This window comes from Macrotis lagotis, chromosome 2 (assembly GCF_037893015.1).
Source record: "Macrotis lagotis isolate mMagLag1 chromosome 2, bilby.v1.9.chrom.fasta, whole genome shotgun sequence".
In the NCBI taxonomy this organism is placed as follows: domain Eukaryota; kingdom Metazoa; phylum Chordata; class Mammalia; order Peramelemorphia; family Peramelidae; genus Macrotis; species Macrotis lagotis.
This window is the reverse complement of record NC_133659.1, coordinates 325,562,220-325,581,380: the sequence shown is the minus strand read 5'-3', so window position 1 is coordinate 325,581,380 and position 19,161 is coordinate 325,562,220. Positions and strand designations below refer to the sequence as shown.

Sequence of the window (19,161 nt, the reverse complement as noted above, 5' to 3'; positions counted from 1 at the left end):
CCTTATCTTGTTATATGTGAGATGTTGGTGGAGACCTAATTTCTGCTATACTGTTTTCCACTTTTCTCAGAGTTTTTGTCAGATAGGAAGTTTTTGTCAGTTCCTGCTATTGAGGAGCTCACAGCCTAATGAGAGAGACACAATACATAATTATATACAAATATGATCTATATGGAATAAATTATAAATAATCAACAGAGGAAAGGCAGAAGCATTAAGGGGGATTGGGAAAGACTCCTGGTAGAAGATGGCATTTTAGATGGGAAGCACATCAGTACTTTTTGCCACTCACATACCTGGATTGAGGACAGCAACCATCAGCCTCCTAAGAGAGAACTCCAGGTAGAGAATATCAACAGTCAACTGGAGATACAACATTAGAGCTTGAGAAAAAGAGGAGAGCTAGATGTGTAGATTGGAGAGTCATTTATCTAAAGATACCTCTGTACTTAAATACATAAGAGTTTCTGAATCATGCAGCACTAGTGACCTAACCAGAAAAACCGCTGGTCTGCCTAGTATAGAAACCCTATCTAGATCCTAGGCAGGTAGATTTAGAAATGCAAGAAATCTTAGATGTCATTTAATCTAAACCTCATTTCTTAGATAAAGACTCTAGTCCCAAGAAGTTAAATAATTTATAAATATGGACTAGATTTGAACTCAGATCCCCTGACCCCAGTCTCCATCACACTTTAATAATCAGTGTCATTTAAGATCCCCTATATTCAAATTACTGGAAGTCTCCTGGAAATTGGCCTGTTGAAAAGATTAATCCCTTTATCCAGATGCACGAGTGTTTTCTAGGGAGATGATTAGAAAGGTAGTATTGTCTGTTCAGCTGCTCCGAGTATAGTTTTCATGCATACTGTCATGGCTTAATTGCAATGAAGTAATTATTTATTGTATTTTGAAAGAGGCTTTTAAAAAAATCCACCCCAGAGATGATTCAGACCAATAATTATCTTAGCTCTATTACGGCTGAGTTTCAGGCACAAAAGGGCTGAACACATTGTCTTCAAAGGAGAAGGTGAGACAGGAGCCGGGTTGAAGAGCTGCTGTTCAGGGTCTCTCAGCTCAAGGTAAGAGGACTCTTTCAGTCCACATCCCTTATTAGCCTGCTTTCCCTGGGAGACATCTCAGTTTCTTTGGTTCTTTAATCCTAACAAATTGTAAGTTATTATGATTGTCTATCTGTGTGTGTGTGTGTGTTTGTGTGTGTGTGTGTGTGTGTGTGTGTGTGTGTGTGTGTTTTCCCTACCTCAGAGGCTGCTTGAGGAAGGGGCATGATGAAAACTGTGAACACTTGTAAGACCTACCACTACTGGAAAAATGTAGAATTGGCATATTTATTTCCTAAGACACCTATTGTTAGGATAATGCTGGGGAAGTGGATCAGTATTCCTTACCTCCCTTACCCAAACTGTATTCATGCATTCCTGGACCTAATCCTTCTGGTAGAGGAGTATAATAGGTGGCCCCTAAGATCCTTTCCCTCTCTAGGATTCTGAGAATTCTTACTTTAGTAGGAAACAAAGTACCATGCTCAACTGAAATTTTAAAAAGCTAGGTAATTTAATCCAATCGGTTTAGTGAAGTCTCAGGCAATTGGGGAGTCTTGAATCATATGGCACAACTGGTCTAGCCCAGGCAAAAAATAAAACCAAAAAACCCATCACCCTCATATTTTCCTGAATTAACCAAATTAGTCAGACCTAGGTGTGGGGATTGGAGGAAAGGCTTAGCCTGAATATTCCAATTCATTCTGTTGCTGCCTGGACCTGATTTTGAAATCTGAAACTTCGTAGAATTTTTACTTAAACAGAATTCCTAGAAATATTACCCATTTTCAATAATGGGGGAAAAGGGGGGGTGGCATAGTAGAAGTCCTTGCTTGATTCAGGTCCTTACCTCTGCCTCTAATTAGCCTAAACTAATCTAATCAGCTTTGTGTTTTAATTTTCTCATCTGTAAAATGGGTATCTGTAAGAATCTAGTGAGATAGAGGACTGGGTTAGGACTTTGTAAACTGTAAAGTGTGATTGAAATATAATTTACTTTTGATTATTTGACTTCTCTTGGATTAGACTTCTTACCGAGATATAGACTTCTAAATTGTAATTTCTGCAGGGTCAGAAGCATCCTTGCTTCTCTCAGACTTATTCGAACCAGATGATACAGGGAGAGAGCTGTACGTCTAGAATCAGAGGATTTGGGTTCAAATCACACTTCTATTTACCACCTTTGTGACTTTGGGAAAGACGGCATTTCTGAGCCTCATATTTATTATCTATAAAATGAGGTCACTGGAGCAGATGACCTCATCCAGCTCTAATTCTGTAATCCTAAAGGTCCGTTCAATGACATATTCAGTGATGTCAGAGCCTCACAGGAAAAGTGCTGCTCTTGGAAGCGCAAGACCCAAGTTCAAATTCTGAGTCTGTGTGACCTCAGAGAAGTCACTTTATTTCTGGGTTTGTTTCCTCATCTTACATTAGTGAATATTTCCTGGGGTCTAGAGAACTCTGCTTCTAACTCTTGCTATGAAAACCAAGAATAATTCACATTTAAATGACCCTCAGAGATTTGAAAAATGCTTTGCAAGTATTGTCTCATTTGATCCACAAAGAAGTCCTGGGAGTAGTACTATTATTATTCCTTCTCTCCCTGATTTTACAGATGGGAGAAACTGAGCCTAGGAGAGGTTAAATGACTTGTTCAAGTGTTGCCCAGCTAATAAGTGTCAGAGACAGAATTCGAACTCAGATCTTCCTGTCTTCAAGTCTATTTTTCTCTCTCCAATATTTTCTTTCCCTCTGAATAGAACCAATAAGTTGATTTTTTTTTGATTCTCAGGGATATTTTTACAACATTGTATTAAATCTGACAACTTCAAGTGAACATTTTTTTCCTGACCATTAACTTAGATCAGTTAAATGCAATTTAAGTTATAACAGAAATAAAGAAAATCATGAATTAAAAAACTCAATTTTGTTTTGGCCTGTGAGCATGCCTATAGATTTTGTTCTTATATATGAGAATGGACATTTCATACTTTTCAAACTTCTGACCTTTGCAAGGGCAACTTCACTGCCAAAGAGTAACCAACTAAAAGCATTTCAAATTCAAATTGGGTCCTTTCTTCAGAGAACCAGCCTTGTCCTTGCTTGTCAGCCAGTTAACAGTCTTAAATTTTTAATAGTCACATGTTCTTTATATGGAAGGGATTTTATTTTCTCCCCTTACTCATTAATTATCACTGTATCAAAAAATTTAACTGGAAGTTATATTCAGACTCTCCCTTTAGTCCCTAGTAATAGCTAAACTCATAGATTTGTAAGAGAAAAATATCCTCCTTGGTCTCAGATTTTCATTCTCAGAATGACTTCTAACTGACACATTTAAAGAATTATGGGAAAATCCCTACAAGTCATTTTGGAGATGGGAAATGCAGCTGTGAGTTGTTTTTTTTTTTTTAATTTTAAATAAATCTGAAAAATCTTGCCATGCCCAATAAACTCAAATGTATTTGACATCAAATTTCAAAAAAAAAAATCTCTAGTCAACTTTTAATTTCAAGTTGGTATTTTTAACCTTTTTTGGGACAGGGGCCTCATCCATGAAGCTGAATGAAGCCCACAGGCCCCTTCTCAAAATAATGTTTTTAAATAATTAAAGGAAATGTTAAATTTCAATTAGAGGGGGCAGCTAGGTGGCACAGTGGATAGAGCACCAGCCCTGGAGTCAGGATGAACCTGAGTTCAAATCCGGTCTCAGACACTTAATGATTACCTAGCTGTGTGACCTTGGGCAAGTCACTTAACCCCATTGTCTTAAGTAAGTAAAATTAGAAAACAAATTTTAGAAGTTATCAATTAGAGATTAATGAAAATAAAGCTCTCATTTTCCCCCCAATTTACAGATACTTCCTATGAAATCTGCTCATATTGGGTTCATGGACGCTAGTTAAGAGCCCCTTACTCAAATATAACCTGTCACCTCACAATCTCTGAAATAAAATGAAAGCATTGAACAATACCCTGGAAATGCTAGCTGTGAATATCTGTGTGACTTGACTTTCCTGTTTCACTATGAACACAGAAAAATATGAATAAGGTGTGCCATTTCCTCCGTCTTCAGTTTCACAAAAGAGCTGGAGGATTCAGAGAGCACATAGGCAAATCCCTTCATTTTTATGGATGAGCAAACTGAGGCACATAGAAAGGAAAAGACTTATAAAGGTGAATCAGCATCATAGTGATAACATCGGGCCTAGAACCCAGGCCTGCCAAGTTCCGGGTTAGTGTTCTTGACTCAGCACAAATTTATCTCTTTCCCTTGTCTTTTATTTTTCTATGACCGCCTCTGACTTCCCTCTCCCTTTCTTTCCCTCCCTTCAGCTCAAAAGGGGACCAAACAAAACTGTCTTCCTCCCTCCCTCCCAAACCACCTGGTATTTATTCTTTTTTGTATTTATTTATATATTTGCATGATGACTTCTCTGTTAGAAAGTAAGTTCTTTGAAAGAAGGAATTGCTTCATTCTTTATATTTGTATAACTTCAGGGTCTAACTCATAATGGGAATGAATGCATGTTTCTTGATTAACTCTTTTAATGTCTTTGGAAATGTATGCATCATCTCTTCATCCCAAACTCATTTCAATATTTATTCATAGAATCTTAGAGTTGGGAGTTTTCTAGATTGTCCAGTGCACTCCCACCAATCCATTTTATGGACAAGGAAATGAAGGTTAGGGAGATTATATGAATTGCTTAAGGTCATCTATGTAGTAAAAGACAAATCCAGATCTCTAGACTCTCAATCCAGTTCTCTTCCACTGCCCTACCATGTTTCTGTTTGCTTTGGTTTGAAGGCCATGAAGCATTCTTCACTTGTCCATGGGTACCCATCCCTCCTCCAATGTCCTCTGTCATTCCATTCCATCCATCACTTTGATTCATGCATTCCCATCTCATGGCTGATTCCCTTATTCCTCATCATCCACCCCCATCTCTAGGCCATCCTCCCACCATTGTTTAGGTACTCTCCTTCCTATCTAGAATCACCTAGGCCTGTTGTGGTGACCATGGCTTCCTATAACCATGGGGTTATTTGGACATGTAGGTCTTGTTACTTGTTGGTCAGGATGCAAATTTTCAGGGTTTTTTTTGCCTTCAGTTGACTCCTTCCACTGCCTCATTTCCCTGGAATTCCTGTATTGCCACTTCCAAACAAAAGTCATTCTATCTCCCTTTCTGACAAGTTACATCAATCCCTCTTCCAAGTCTTCTCCTTGGACATACTCTAAATCTAGAACAGTGGTTCTAGATATTTTTTGGTCCTGGACTTCTTCGAGCATAAGTAAAGTCAATGAATCCCTTCTCTGAATAATGTTTATTTTTTTCTATTTTCATCCATTTGTACATGCATATTTCAAAGTCACAAAATTTCCCTCCACCCTTCCTTCCCATCCCCCCACCCCTCAGTAGGGAACAGTCAGGTTAGAATTTTTCATACATAGTTTGTTCATTTACGTACATATTTTCTCCTATTTACAAATTAGTAAATTTTGGCATAGGATTAAGGGGGAAAGATACATAAGAGATCATTTTTCTAAAGTGCTCATCAGATTCAGTAGGTTATTTTTTTTCCGTGTGTTTTGTTTTGTTGTGTTTTGTTTTTCTTCCTCTGGTTGGGGATAATATAGACCATTACCAGTCTAATACAGTTATTCTAGCTCTCTGGCCTGTGGAGAGGAATTGCTTCCATCAAGGTTGTTCATCTCATAATGTTGCTGATGTGTCCATTGTTCTCTTGGCTCTTTCACTCAGCATCAGATCCCTTAAGTAATTCCATGCTTCTCTTGAGTCCGACCATTTATGGTTTCTTCTAGAACAATAATTTTCCTTAGTATTCACGTACCATAACTTGTTTAGCCATTCCCCAATTGATGGGCGTCCCCTCAATTCCAATTCGTTGTAGTGGCAATGAATGTTTTTAAATGCAGAAAATAAAACACATAGAATTACAAAGAAAATCAATTCCACTGAAATAGTTTCCTAATTTTAAAAATTACTCATACTGGGGCAGCTAGGTGGCACAGTGGATAGAACACCAGACCTGGAGTCAGGAGGACCTGAATTCAAATGCGGCCTCAGACACTTCATAATTACCTAGCTGTGTGGCCTTGGGCAAGTCACTTAACCCCATTGCTTTGCAAAAACCTAAAAGAAAAATACTCATACAAGCTCAAAGACCCCTGACCTAAGTCATTTATTCTTTTATATTGAAGTCTCTCTTATTTTTTAATTGCATTATCATTTCCCAGTACCATTACCAGCCATATCAATCAATCATTTAAGGACTGCAGTGGAGCAAAGGCAAACTTCTACCTATAAGCAACCTCACCCTGCCTTTCCTTTACCTTTGTGGCTATATGGTTTAAGTGTTGACCACAATCTAACTTAAGATATGTTTGTTTTAATTGTATCAAAAAAAGGAAGAATCTATTATTATGTACAATTTTGCTAAGTTGATAGAACTAATCATCCCAGACCCTCAGACCCATGTTACCTTTGGTGGTTCTTATAAATGTTACTTTCCAAGAGTTGGGCACCTGGCAGAATGGATAGAATACTGGACGTGGAATCCTAATTAGGATCCTCCTAGAGGCTAATTCTGCATATAATATGTGCTAGGAAATAGCCAAGAGGCACCATGGAAAGAACTGAGAAGACCTGAGCTCAAATATGGTCTCAGACACTAACTAGCTGTGTGACCCTGGGCAAGTCACTTAACCTCTGTCACTCGCTTTTATAAAATGAAAATAATATTAATGCCTACTTCTCACAGTTGTTACGAGTATAAAATGAAATGATATCTGTAAGTGTTTTACAAACCTATATAAATGCTAGCCATTATCATTGTTGTCACCTACACTTTGGTACTCATCTCTCAGAAAAAAAAAAAAAAGGCAAATCTCCCAGCTTCAGCCAATCCCAATAAACTCCAACAACTTACTGCTTAAACAGATTATCAGATTTTTTATTATCATATTGTACCTATTCACTGAGTACCAGATAAAATACCAGACTCTGGAGATACAAAACAGTTTTAACAGTCCCTGTCCTCAAGGAGTTTACATTCAGCGGCAGCTAGGTTGCTCAGTGGATAGAGCACCAGCCCTGGAGTCAGGAGGACCTGAGTTCAAACTTGACCTCAGACATTTAATAATTGCCTAGCTGTGTGACCTTGGGCAAGTCACTTAACCCCACTGACTTGAATAATTTTTTTAAAAGAGGGTTTACATTCAATTGAGAAATAGAATCCTCCCTCCTAACAAAGAAGTAGCATTAAAGGGAGCAGAGGGGGAAATGAAACCTATTGATCACATATTCTCATAAAATTCACTATTTCTGCTAAGATGAGTGAAACACGTTCAACTTTTAGGCCTCTGAACTCATCATTGGTCAATTCAATGATCAGAGTTCTAAAATATTGATGTTTTCCTTTATGTTGTTATGTTCACTATATTAATTATCTTCCTGGTTCTACTTGTATTTCTCTGCATCAGTTCATACAAGTCTTCCCAAATTCCTCTATCTACTTCATATCCATTGTTCTTTATTGGGTAATATCCTGTTTTTCATTCATATATCACAGTTTGTTCAGTCGCTCTCCAAGTAAGAGGCATCTATCTGGCTTAAAGTTTGCTATTATTGTTGCTGTTGGTTGTTGTTGCTGGGGGGCCGCTAGATGGACAGAGCACTTGTCCTGGAGTCATCTTCAGGAGTTCAAATCCAGCCTTATTGACTGTATGACTTTGGGCAATTCACTTAACCCTATTTACCTTAGTTTTATCATCTGTAAAATGAACTGGAGAAAAAATGACAAACCACTCCAATATCTCTGCCAAAATGAGTCAGATACGAATAAAATGACTATACAACTGGAACTTTGGCTGCCATGGTTTACAAGTGGAATTAGCTAGGTCCAAGGGTTATGTCACAAGAGCTCAGATTCATAGATCCAGAGCTGAAAGGGATCTCAGAGATCATCCAGGCCAGCATCCTCATTTTACTGGTCAAGAAACTCAAACCCTTGGAGTTTAAATGAATTGACCAAGACCATGGAAGCAATGGAGACTACGGGCAGGATTTGAACCTGCGTCTTTTGAGTCCAGCTAGACCTAATGCACTTTCCACTTTTCTATACTGCCTCCCTTAATGGATGATTGCATTTCTCCCTCGATCTATTCCTACCTGAACAAACCACCTTTTTCCTTTCAGCCTTAAAGTAGCTCCCTCTTCCTCCATATCCATGAATCCTTCTCTGACTAATTAAAGAAGAAGAATTAGAGAAGTCAGTGGTCTTCCTTTCCTGCCTGCCTTTGTCTCAAGATAGCCAACTTCCTCTTTACTTTCCATTCCCACAAAAATGATTTGTTTATTAATTTAACAGATATTTGCTGAATGGCTGTTTAGTAGCATCCCTTGCCTTGGATATGCATGCTTGCCTTGGTGTCATCTGTGACAGATCATAAGTGCCCCCTCACCTCCCTTATTTGCTAGCTTAATCTGCCCAGCATATTGCACATACTTTTGTTGCTGATAATTAATTCTCTTTCTCAGTTCATTAAGGAAATAGAGTTGTGATGGGGCAGCTGAGTGGTGCAATGGATAGAGCACTGGACCTAGAGTCAGGAGAACCTGAGGTCAAATCCAGTCTCAGTCACTTCACTCCTATAGGAAGAAGGAAGGAAGGAAGGAAGGAAGGAAGGAAGGAAGGAAGGAAGGAAGGAAGGAAGGAAGGAAGGAAGGAAGGAAGGGAGGGAGGAAGGGAGGAGGGAAGGAAGGAAGGGAGGGAGGGAGGAAGGGAGGGAGGAAGGGAGGAGGGAAGGAAGGAAGGGAGGAAGGAAGGAAGGAAGGAAGGAAGGAAGAGAAAGGGAAGGAAGGAAGGGAGGGAGGGAGGAAGGAAGAAAGGAAGGGAGGAAGGGAGGAAGGGAGGAAGGAGGGAAGGAAGGAAGGAAGGAAGGAAGGAAGGAAGGAAGGAAGGAAGGAAGGAAGGAAGGAAGGAAAGAAGGAAGGAAGGAAAGATGGAAGAAAGGAAGGAAGGAAGGAGGTGGGAGGGAGGGAGGGAGGAGGAGGGAGGGAAGGAAGGAAGGAGGAAGAAGGGAAGGAAGGAAGGGAGGGAGGGAGGGAGGGAGGGAGGGAGGGAGGGAGGAAGGGAGGAAGGAAATGGAGATGTTATATCAAAGTGGACTTTCTATAAAATTGACCAATATTTCATCCAAATCCTAAAAGCAGACAGCAAAAATGAGGAGGAGTAATATGCTAAGGAATAAGCATTGTATTTGGGGTCAGAGGGCTCAAACCCTTGACCTTGACACTTACTAGTTCTGTGACCTTGCATAAGAAACCATACCTCCCTGGGCCCTATTTTTAAATGTGTAAAATAAAAGAATTAGATACTCAGCTCTCTTGGTGTGAGCTTGGTAAAATTATTTCCTCTCCTTTTGAAATTTTCACCTAATTTTATTTTTATCCTGAACCTAACAGATACTTAATAAAATGAACATTTCCACATGCATTGTAAAACAAAGAGAATTATTCCTAGAGCTGTACATCTCCCATTATGTAGAATTTGCTTTTCCTATTAAGTATATAATCAATTCAATAGAAAATCATTTAATCTCCAACCGTCAGCCTCTTCATGGATACAATGAGGATATTGGACTGCATCAGGGAGGTCAAATAGAAATGGGGTCACTAAACTGTTCATAAGGATTCCTATTGAACATAGCAATTTAGTCTACTACGTATTAATATTATCCGTGTTGTATGGTATTTTTATTTAGTTTGTTAAGTGTTTCCCAATAACATTTCATTCTGGTTTGACAACACTCCAGAGTATAACCAGGATGTGACTGACACCTCAACTACATAATCTATAAGGTTCCTTGCCCCCTAGCACTTATGATTGCTTCCCTATAAGGAAGTCATAAATAATTAAAATAACCATAAATATTTTTTCCAGCTCCCAGACATTTATATGACTCTTTCTCTGTGAGAGCATATGCTAGAAACTGAGGAAAATACAGTTTATTTGTCCTAATGGAGGATGCACTCTGGTGAAATGAATAATATATATCTTTAGATTCATTTTTCCACAAAATATGCAAGCACTAAATAAAATGGGCATTTCCATAGACACGGTAGAACAAAAAATTAGATTGTACAAGAAACTGGACAGCTTCCTTTTCTTATTAAGAAAAGGAATAAGCACTTATATAGCCCTACTATGCATCAGATTCTGGTTTGTTTGGGGGGGGTGGTTTTGGTGATAAATATTATCTCATTATTACGTTCAGATTAAACTCAACCAGCAACTTTCAAAGCTTCTTTTTTGGCCTTCCTTAGCTATACTCTTTTCTGCCTAAAATGAACTCCATCAATGATTTCCATTTCTATAGGGCTTTTAAAATGTTTTCCTCACCAGGCCCCTGGGAGGTAGATAGCACAAATATTAGTATGTCATTTTACAGATGAGAAAATAGAAATAATCTACTTTAGTGATCATTATTATTGGTTAACAGGGCCCTCCAAAGAACAGATGGAGTCAGAGAAGCTCCTGGTCCTTTGGGGCTGTTTCCTCTTGTGGAATCCACTCATCCAATCAACTCAGCTTTACCCTGGGATCAAAGTGAGGATTACTCAGAAGGGCCTAAACTATGGTAAGGTTTGAGCTTTAACCAGTGAGAATAATTACTCTCAGTTCCTGGACTCTACAGGATTTGCTGAATATGTCCCTTTCCATACATTCAAGAAACATGTATAGACTCTATCAATGGTACCTAGACAGAGAAAACACTGATAAAGGTGATTTTTTCACTTTCTTCATAACTGAGCACTAGACAGTTTACATAGTCACTTTTTCTTTAAAAATATTTTATTTGGGGGGCAGCTAGGTGGCACAGTGGATAGAGCACCATCCCTGGAGTCAAGAGTACCTGAGTTCAAATCTGACCTCACACACTTAATTATTACCTAGCTGTGTGGCCTTGGGCAAGCCAACTTAACCCCATTGCCTTGCAAATACATACATACATATACATATATATATATATATATACATGTGTGTGTATATATATATATATATATATATATATATATAATTTGTTTTCCAATTATATACAATGGTAGTTTCTACCTATCATTTTTGTAAGCTTTTGAATTTTATACTTTCCTCCCTAATCTTGCTTCCCTCCCCCCACCCCCACAGAAGGCAGTCTGATAATCTTTATCTTGTTTCCATGCTATACATGGATCGAAACTGAATGTGTTGAGAGAGAAATCATTTCCTTAAGGAGAAAATAAAATGTTAGCGATAACAAAATTATTTAGTACATAAGACACCTTTTTAAAAAAAAAATTGAATGTAATCGATTTTGTTCTTTGTTTAAACTCCACAGTTCTTTCTCTGGATACAAATGGTTTTCTCCATTGCAGGTATTTTAAAATTGTCCCTAATTATTACACTGATGGAATGAGCAAGTCCATTAAGGTTGATCATCACCCCCATGTTGCTGTTAGGGTGTACGATGTTCTGGTTCTTCTCATCTCACTCAGTATCAGTTCATTGCATGGTCAATCTTACACAGAAATCAGTTACTAATTATGTTTTATAAAAAGCCTTCCTGATGAAGATTCCCTAATCTCCCCAACCAGGGAGGTCTTTTCCTTTTTTTCGGACCTTGAAAGTCTCCATTTAGTGGCTACTAAATAGCTCCTGAGTTCTCTTCCAAGAATCAGGTTCTATGACTGTGATGTCATTATTGGAAAAAATCCTAGGTTCAATCAGAAAAGTGATGGGTGGAAGGCGGGAAGAGGTAGACATAGACTATATTTCAATTGCACCTGAAATTCAGTGATCCTATGATATTTACCCATCAAAAACCTGCTCCATTCTAGGTCAGTCCCATCCCTATACCTACTTAATTTTTCATTTTTCCTCTCAAGAGTTTACAGGCCTGGCCCAAGGTTTCTCTGGAGCCGCCATGTCTAGAGTATGCTTGGAAGAATATTTATTGCTGCTGTACAGAAATCTGAAATGAACTTATGTCAGGACCAGGGTCTAGAAACTTCTAAGCTTTATCAATCCCTTGAAAATCCAATCTCTTTGTTCCCCATTTCAGGTGTGCAGGCTGGCATAGAAGAAATTGAGCTGCTGGTAAAGAAAAATGGTATTCCTGATTTCAAAGGCTCTGAATCTCTTGAATTTTTAAAGGTTGACTACATTGACTATAATTTTTCAAAGTAAGTTAAAAGAAAGGAACATTCTCTTCATTCATAATTTTTCCCTTTTCCCCTTAAAATGTAAGCTTCTTAAGGGCAGGGATTGTTCATTTTTTTCCTTAGCAATGATGATGATGATGATGATGATGATGATGATGATGATGATGATGATGATTGTCCTTCATTTTTGAAGAAAACCATGACATCAGGGATATGATGCCATAAAAAGCACATGAATTGGGTTTCAGTGAGGGGGGCTATGCTATATCACCAGCCTCACTTTCTCCTCTGGAGCTATCTGGGTCTATTGGTCAGATAGGAATCAGGACGGCTGGAGTTGACCTGGATGTGAGGCAATTAGTGTTAAATGCTTTGTCCAAGTCTCTGTGTCTGAGACCAGATTTGAACTCAGGTCACACTGACTTCAGGGCTGTCTGTCTACCCACTGCACCATCTAGTATCCCCAGGGTCTAGTATAACAAGAATTGAATAAATGAATGAGTCATGAAAAAAATTCTAGCATTAAATCCTTCAAATAATACACTTAATAAATGCTTGCTGAATGAATGAATGAGTTGTAAAAAGATAGTAAGTCAAATTAACTTTTCAAAAATTCAGTTTCTTATTGCAAGAAAGGGAAGTATGACTTTAGTGGTTAGAGGGATAAGTTACAAGATAACCTTGGGGATGGGGGTGTTTCCATTTTTAATTTGACACTAAAGAAACTCAAAAATGTGCACATTTAAAGAACCCCCCTCCCCAAATGTTCACATGACCTATTTTGTGCCTACCCTGCAGTAGAGCATTCCAAGTTCACATTGGTCTGATCAGCCACAGTCAGACACTCTGTACCTTGACTCTAATATAATGATGTTATTTTGGTCCTCTTGGAGAACAAAGGACAAAAAAACACAACAGAGAACTGAATGAGGGTCATTGTCATGGATACATGCTGTGCTACCTTAAGTGATCATCAGAGATATTGAATCAGAAAGGAGCTCAGAAACCATGTAGCCCATACAAAAGGATGATGAGACCTTGGGAGAGAGGACAGTAGCCGCCTGGGGGGGTTGGCACTGATGGGTCTTGGTAGGCTGATTTCTAGCTATATATATATTATATATTATATATTTTATTGCATATTATATGTATTATGCATACATATATATTAAATGTATATGTATTGTATATTATAGTATTATACATACATATGTACATTGTATTTATAAAGGCATATATGTAGATATGTATTGTATAAATGTATCTATCTCTGAGTGTATATAAGTGGCATTGTATCAGTTTCTCAATCGTGAAACAACAGACTAGTTGTAAAACAAAAATCATACAAATATCATACAGAGTCCTGACGGTTAATATGTAGTTCATAATAGTACAGTGACTCTTAATAAATGCATTTCCATTCATTCATTTACATGATTTTGTTGTTCTTCAATCATTTCAGATATGTTTGACTCTGTGACTCTATTTGGAGTTTTCTTGGCAATAATGCTGGAGGGGTTTGCCATTTCCTTCTCCAGCTCACTTCACAGATGAGGAAACTGAGGCAAACAGGCTTAAATGACTTGTGTTCATTTTGTGGTTGAGGAAACTAAGGTAGAGATTAAGGGACTTGTGTTTTTATAAATGAGTGAATTGAGGTACAGGGTCAAGTGACTTATGTTCATTTTACAGTTGAGGAAACTGAGGCAGGCAAAGGTTAAGGAACATGCCTGGGGTCACACAGCTAGTAAGAGTCTGTGACTGGATTCGAACTCGGGTCTTCCTGACTACAATAGCCCTCCACAGAGTCATCTAGCTGCCCCAGTCATATAAGGTAATATCTTGGAGGGAGAAGCACTGAGTAGGAAGAGCTGGGGAAAGCTTCATAAAGGTGGTATACTTAAACTTAGCTTTGAAGGAAAGGATGGATTGCTTTTACTTAAACAGTGGAAAATTTGTACAAATATATTTAGGCTCATTCAGATCTCCTAGAAGGAAATAGCAAACTAATCCTTCTCTTTCTTGTTTTAACAGCATAAAAATCAATACCTTCTCATTTCCAAATATTTCATTAACCCCCGTGTCTGGCACTGGAGTTAAAGCATTAAGCAATCACGGTTCGACAAACATCAGCATGGGATGGGAAGTAACATCTCCACTTTTGTAAGTATTGCTGAAATATCCAAGGTTCTCCCAGAACAAATGGGAAACTGGTACTCTTGAGGCTATCAGACTGAAACCAACTTGATTCATAGGATACTAAACCTGGAAGTGAAAGATCATTTAGCCAATCCTCCTTGTTTTACATAAAAGGAAACTGAGATCCAGGGAGTCAACATGGCAAGGTCAGAGGTGGAATTCAAAGTCATGTCCTGGGTGGCTAGGTGGCATAGTGGATAAAGCACCAGCCCTGGAGTCAGGAGTACCTGGGTTCAAATCCGGTCTCAGATGCTTAATAATTACCTAGCTGTGTGGCCTTGGGCAAGCCACTTAAACCCCATTTGCCTTGCAAAAAATAAACAAAAAACAAAGTCATGTCCTTAGATTCCAGAGTCAGGGTTCTACCTACCTACATTTGTGAGAAAGACCTGATGCAGATTATCATTGGTATCAAAGAGTATTAAAAATAATATTCTTGTTCTAAAGAATTCCAGTTACCACCATACCAATAAGCTAAATTCTATTCAACCCCAACATAGAATTTCCACAATTTGAACTAGAGAGAAATAAATTGTCATTTCAATTATTATTATTTTGATGAGTTAATGAATGAATTATTAAATTATTTAAAATTTAATAGAAATACCCTTTTATTTTATGTATTTAAAACATTTTTCTGAGATAGGCTTCACCAAAATGACTGTCAAGAGGGTCTAATACATAAAGGGATCAATAACTCCTATGCTGAATGTTCTCTAAGACATCTTCCAGATCTAAATCTATCATCCTTTGATCATACAAACACAAACCAGCTTATCTTGAAATGTAGGTCATTGAGCCAATGGAGGTGGAAAGACTAGCCATGCCTTCCAGCCTGGGAGGGTTGACTCTCAGCCCCCAGAATAATGATGCTCCTTCACTGAGGCAACAGCAGTGGTTGACTTCAAAGACCACTGTTCTCAGCTGGGTGGACCATTTCAGGGCTGGGTAGAACCAGATTTACCTGCACATCCCTACCATGCCTAAGGCTGGAAGAGCCCAACATAGTATAATAAAAAGAAAGTTGTCTACGGAAGTTCAGATCTGAACCTGGGTTCAAATTCAGCCTTTGATGTTTTCAATTTAGGATAATTTGTTTGACCTTGCCAAATCCATCATATCCTTGCCCTACTATTATCCTCCATAAAAGGAATAAGTTAGTTGCATTATGGTGAAGTGAACAGAGCAGTAGAGCTGGTCAGAAGACCAAAATTCAAATATTACCTAAGATAAGAGTTGTGTGACCTTGGGTAAATCACTTAATTTCTCTCTGACATGATATCCTGATTGAATTCAATGACCTTTAAGGTTCCTCATAGCATATCCTACTGATGAGGCTGAGAAGGATGGAATAAGACAGTATATGTGGGTATTCCTGTTTACATACATATATATTTATATAGGTATATTTAGCATAAATGTATACGGCCAAACATTCTGCTAAGGACTTAACAAATATTATCTCATTAGATAGGATTATTTAATATTAGATTCATAGATCATTCTATAGCAAGGAAAGCTTAAAACAGTTATAGATATGGGAGAAATGGAAGCATTCAGGCAGTGAGGTCCAATAGCTAGGGCCATGAGCATAACAGCTCAGACTCCATCTCTGTTATCTATCAGCTACAAGACCTTGGGCAATTAACTTAGCTTTGTGGAGAACTCATTTCCTTGTTTGTAAAATTATGATTTCCTTATTTATAAAAATCATTCCTGTATTACTTCCTTGTATTTCTTGCATTACTTCACAAGATTGTTGTGAACATAAAAAGTTGTGAACATAAAATGAGAACACAAGGAAAATTAAAAATAATCACAGACAAGGAGAAAATTAGAAATATCACAGACTAGGAGAAAATTAACCATTAATTTAGCACCTAGTATATGGCAAATGAATTATAAATATTATCTAATTTGATTGGACAGGCAGGACAGTTTTGGATGTTATAAGTTGAATTTATGATATACTGAAAAGGAAAAGGGAGAGTCATAATTTCATGTATAATCCTTACCTTCTGTTCTACAATATATATATATATATATGGAAATGTGCATTTTATTTGGTATTGTTAAATTTGGGGGGAAGGTAGAAAGAAAGGAAAACATGAGCTAATATATAGATAGATAGATAGATAGATAGATAGATATAGATATAGATATATACAAAATCTTTTGTAAATTATAAAACCCTGTATGAATGAGAGTTGTTGTTATGCCTTCTTGGGAAAGCTAATCAGTGATATTCTAAATATAATAAATAAAAAGTTATGAGTCAGCCTTTAAAAATGTTCATAATAAACCAGCCTATCCTGCTGAACAAGGTCTTATGCTGAAGGATCACTTGGAATATTTCAGAAATAATTATCCACCTTGATGAGAAATGGGAACAAAAAAGACTTCCAGAATCCTCAGAATTTGGGTCCAAACTCTGAATCTGATAATGACTCAGTGCTTCAATGCTTTTCTCAGAAACTTTCAGGGATTCCCCTAATACTTCTATTAGAAAATACAAACTGTTCAGTGAGGCATTTCAAGCCCTCTGCCCTGCCTTTCGGTCTTCATTTTTTATCATCAGATCATAGATTTAAAATTTAATGGAGGCCATCCAGTCCAGAGAAAACTCAGTTCCCCCAGAGTCTAGGTTTCTAGCCCAAGGTCAAATGACTAACAATGGATTTCTACTGGTAATTTGCCACAGGTCTTCTGGTTCCAACCTGAGCTTTCTTTCTAATACATTCCCCCCTGCTCTCTTTCTTCTTCTTCTCTTTCATAGAATCATAGAGTTACAGACTTTTGAAGGGGATAGAGACTTCAGAAATCATATAGTCCAACACCTTGGTTTACAGATGAGGAAATAGATTTTGAGAGAGGTGACAATAGGTAGCCAGTCCTAATAAAGTAACCCTAGCTTTAACACAATTCAAAATTGCAATCTCAATTTTTAACATTTGTTTTTTTATATGACGAGTTCTAAATTCTCTCCCTCCCTCTCCTCCCTTCCTTGAGCTGAGACAGGAAACAATTTTATACAGATTATACATATGAAATCATTCAAGCCATATTTCTTAGAGCTTAGGGACCTCAAAGGTCTATCTCCTCATTTTACAGATGAGAAAAATTGAGACCTAGAGAGATTAAATGTTTTATCACAGAAACAAAATATCAAATATTCAGAGCTGGAAATGTTCTCGTGGTCCACTGAGCCCAAGGCCAGAGTGGAGGATTTGCACCCACAACTTCTGATTCCAAAGCTAGAACACCTTCCTTCCTTTTCCTGAGGCAGTCTTCATCTATAAAATTGAAACAATAGAACCCATTTTTGCCAAAGTGCTTTATAAATTCAGAAATGTGAGTCATTCTATTGTAGTAACTATCATTTATAATTCAATACCATCCATCATGGGTCTTTGTTCTAAGCTTGTACTTTTTTTTGTCTGATAAGTAGCAAAGATGAAGGAGGAGCTAATCTGTTTCTAGCTGAGATATTTTTCTCGGGTCTCATTAACCTATCCCGGAGTGATACAGGCCATCCAACCATGAAGCTAGAAGACTGCTATATTCAAGTTGGACATGCCCAAATCTCATTTTCAGGAGAACTCAGGTGAGTGAGAGAATCTGTATGAGGAACAGTTGGACTGGGAATAGGTTTCCAACCAGGAATCAAGGATTCTCCTAGAATAGGTGAACATTATTTTCTCCTTTTTTTTCCCTTTAGTGGTCTATACAACTCCTTTGCTGAACCAATGGAGAAACCTATTTTGAAGACCTTGAATAAAAAGGTAAGTCTCTGATTACTCCAGGGATAACAGGGGATGTATGTAGTCTAAACTTTTTCATTACCTTTAATTTCATCAACTCAGGTTGCTATTATAATTGAGATTTTTTAAACAATATTTTATTCTTTCCAAATTATTTGTAAAGGCAATTTTTAACATCTGTTGTAAAATTTTGAGTTTCAAATTTTTTACCCTGAGACAATAACAATTTATATAGATTATACATATGAAATCATGCAAAACATATGTCTATATTAGTTATGTTGTAAAAAAAACAGGTCTTAAAAACAAAAACACAATTTGGATCAATGTATACCATGGAAACAATGTAAAAACTGGCAAATTGCCTTCTGTGGTGGGGGTGGGGAGAGGGGAAGTAAGAATAGGGGAAAAATCATAAAATTCAAAATAAATAAAAGCTTAAAAAATAAAATAAAAACTGCAAATCTAAAAAAAAAGTCACACACAATTTAAAATGTCTGTTTCCATCTGAGGTAAAAAACATTTTCCTACAAAATTGTCAAACTGATGAAAATAGCTGAGTCATTGACAGCTGAATGTTGCTGTTAGAATACAATCGTTAGATGCAAAGTTGTTCACCTGGTTCTGCACATTTCACTTTCCATCAGATCATATAAGTCTTTTCCAGTTTTTCTGAGAATAACCCGTTTATCATTTCTTATAGCACAATAATATTCTATTAGTCACAAATCACAACTTTTACAGCCATTCTCCAACTAATGGATATCCCCTCAATTTCTGATTCTTTGCCAACCATTCAAAGATCTACTATAAATATTTTTGTACAAATAAATTCTTTTCCCTTTTTAAAAAAAATATCTTTTTTGGGATATAGACAAAGTGGTTGGTTTTCTGAATCAAAGGTCA

General features: G+C 37.4%; 1 protein-coding gene across 2 annotated transcripts in view; it reads left to right on the top strand.

Moving 5' to 3' along the window:
* Positions 1 to 661: 661 nt before the first annotated feature.
* The window catches only part of BPIFC (BPI fold containing family C), a 42,131-nt gene continuing 23,631 nt past the window's right edge, over positions 662 to 19,161 (top strand). The window contains exons 1-6 of one of the 2 annotated variants that reach the window (XM_074220827.1): positions 662 to 1,082; positions 10,597 to 10,734; positions 12,196 to 12,316; positions 14,330 to 14,458; positions 17,940 to 18,098; positions 18,213 to 18,276. In XM_074220827.1, the coding sequence (XP_074076928.1) occupies positions 10,614 to 10,734; positions 12,196 to 12,316; positions 14,330 to 14,458; positions 17,940 to 18,098; positions 18,213 to 18,276 (594 nt within the window). In that variant the 5' untranslated portion in view covers positions 662 to 1,082; positions 10,597 to 10,613. The remainder of the gene's footprint in view (positions 1,083 to 10,596; positions 10,735 to 12,195; positions 12,317 to 14,329; positions 14,459 to 17,939; positions 18,099 to 18,212; positions 18,277 to 19,161) is intronic. The other variant, XM_074220828.1, reaches the window with a different exon arrangement.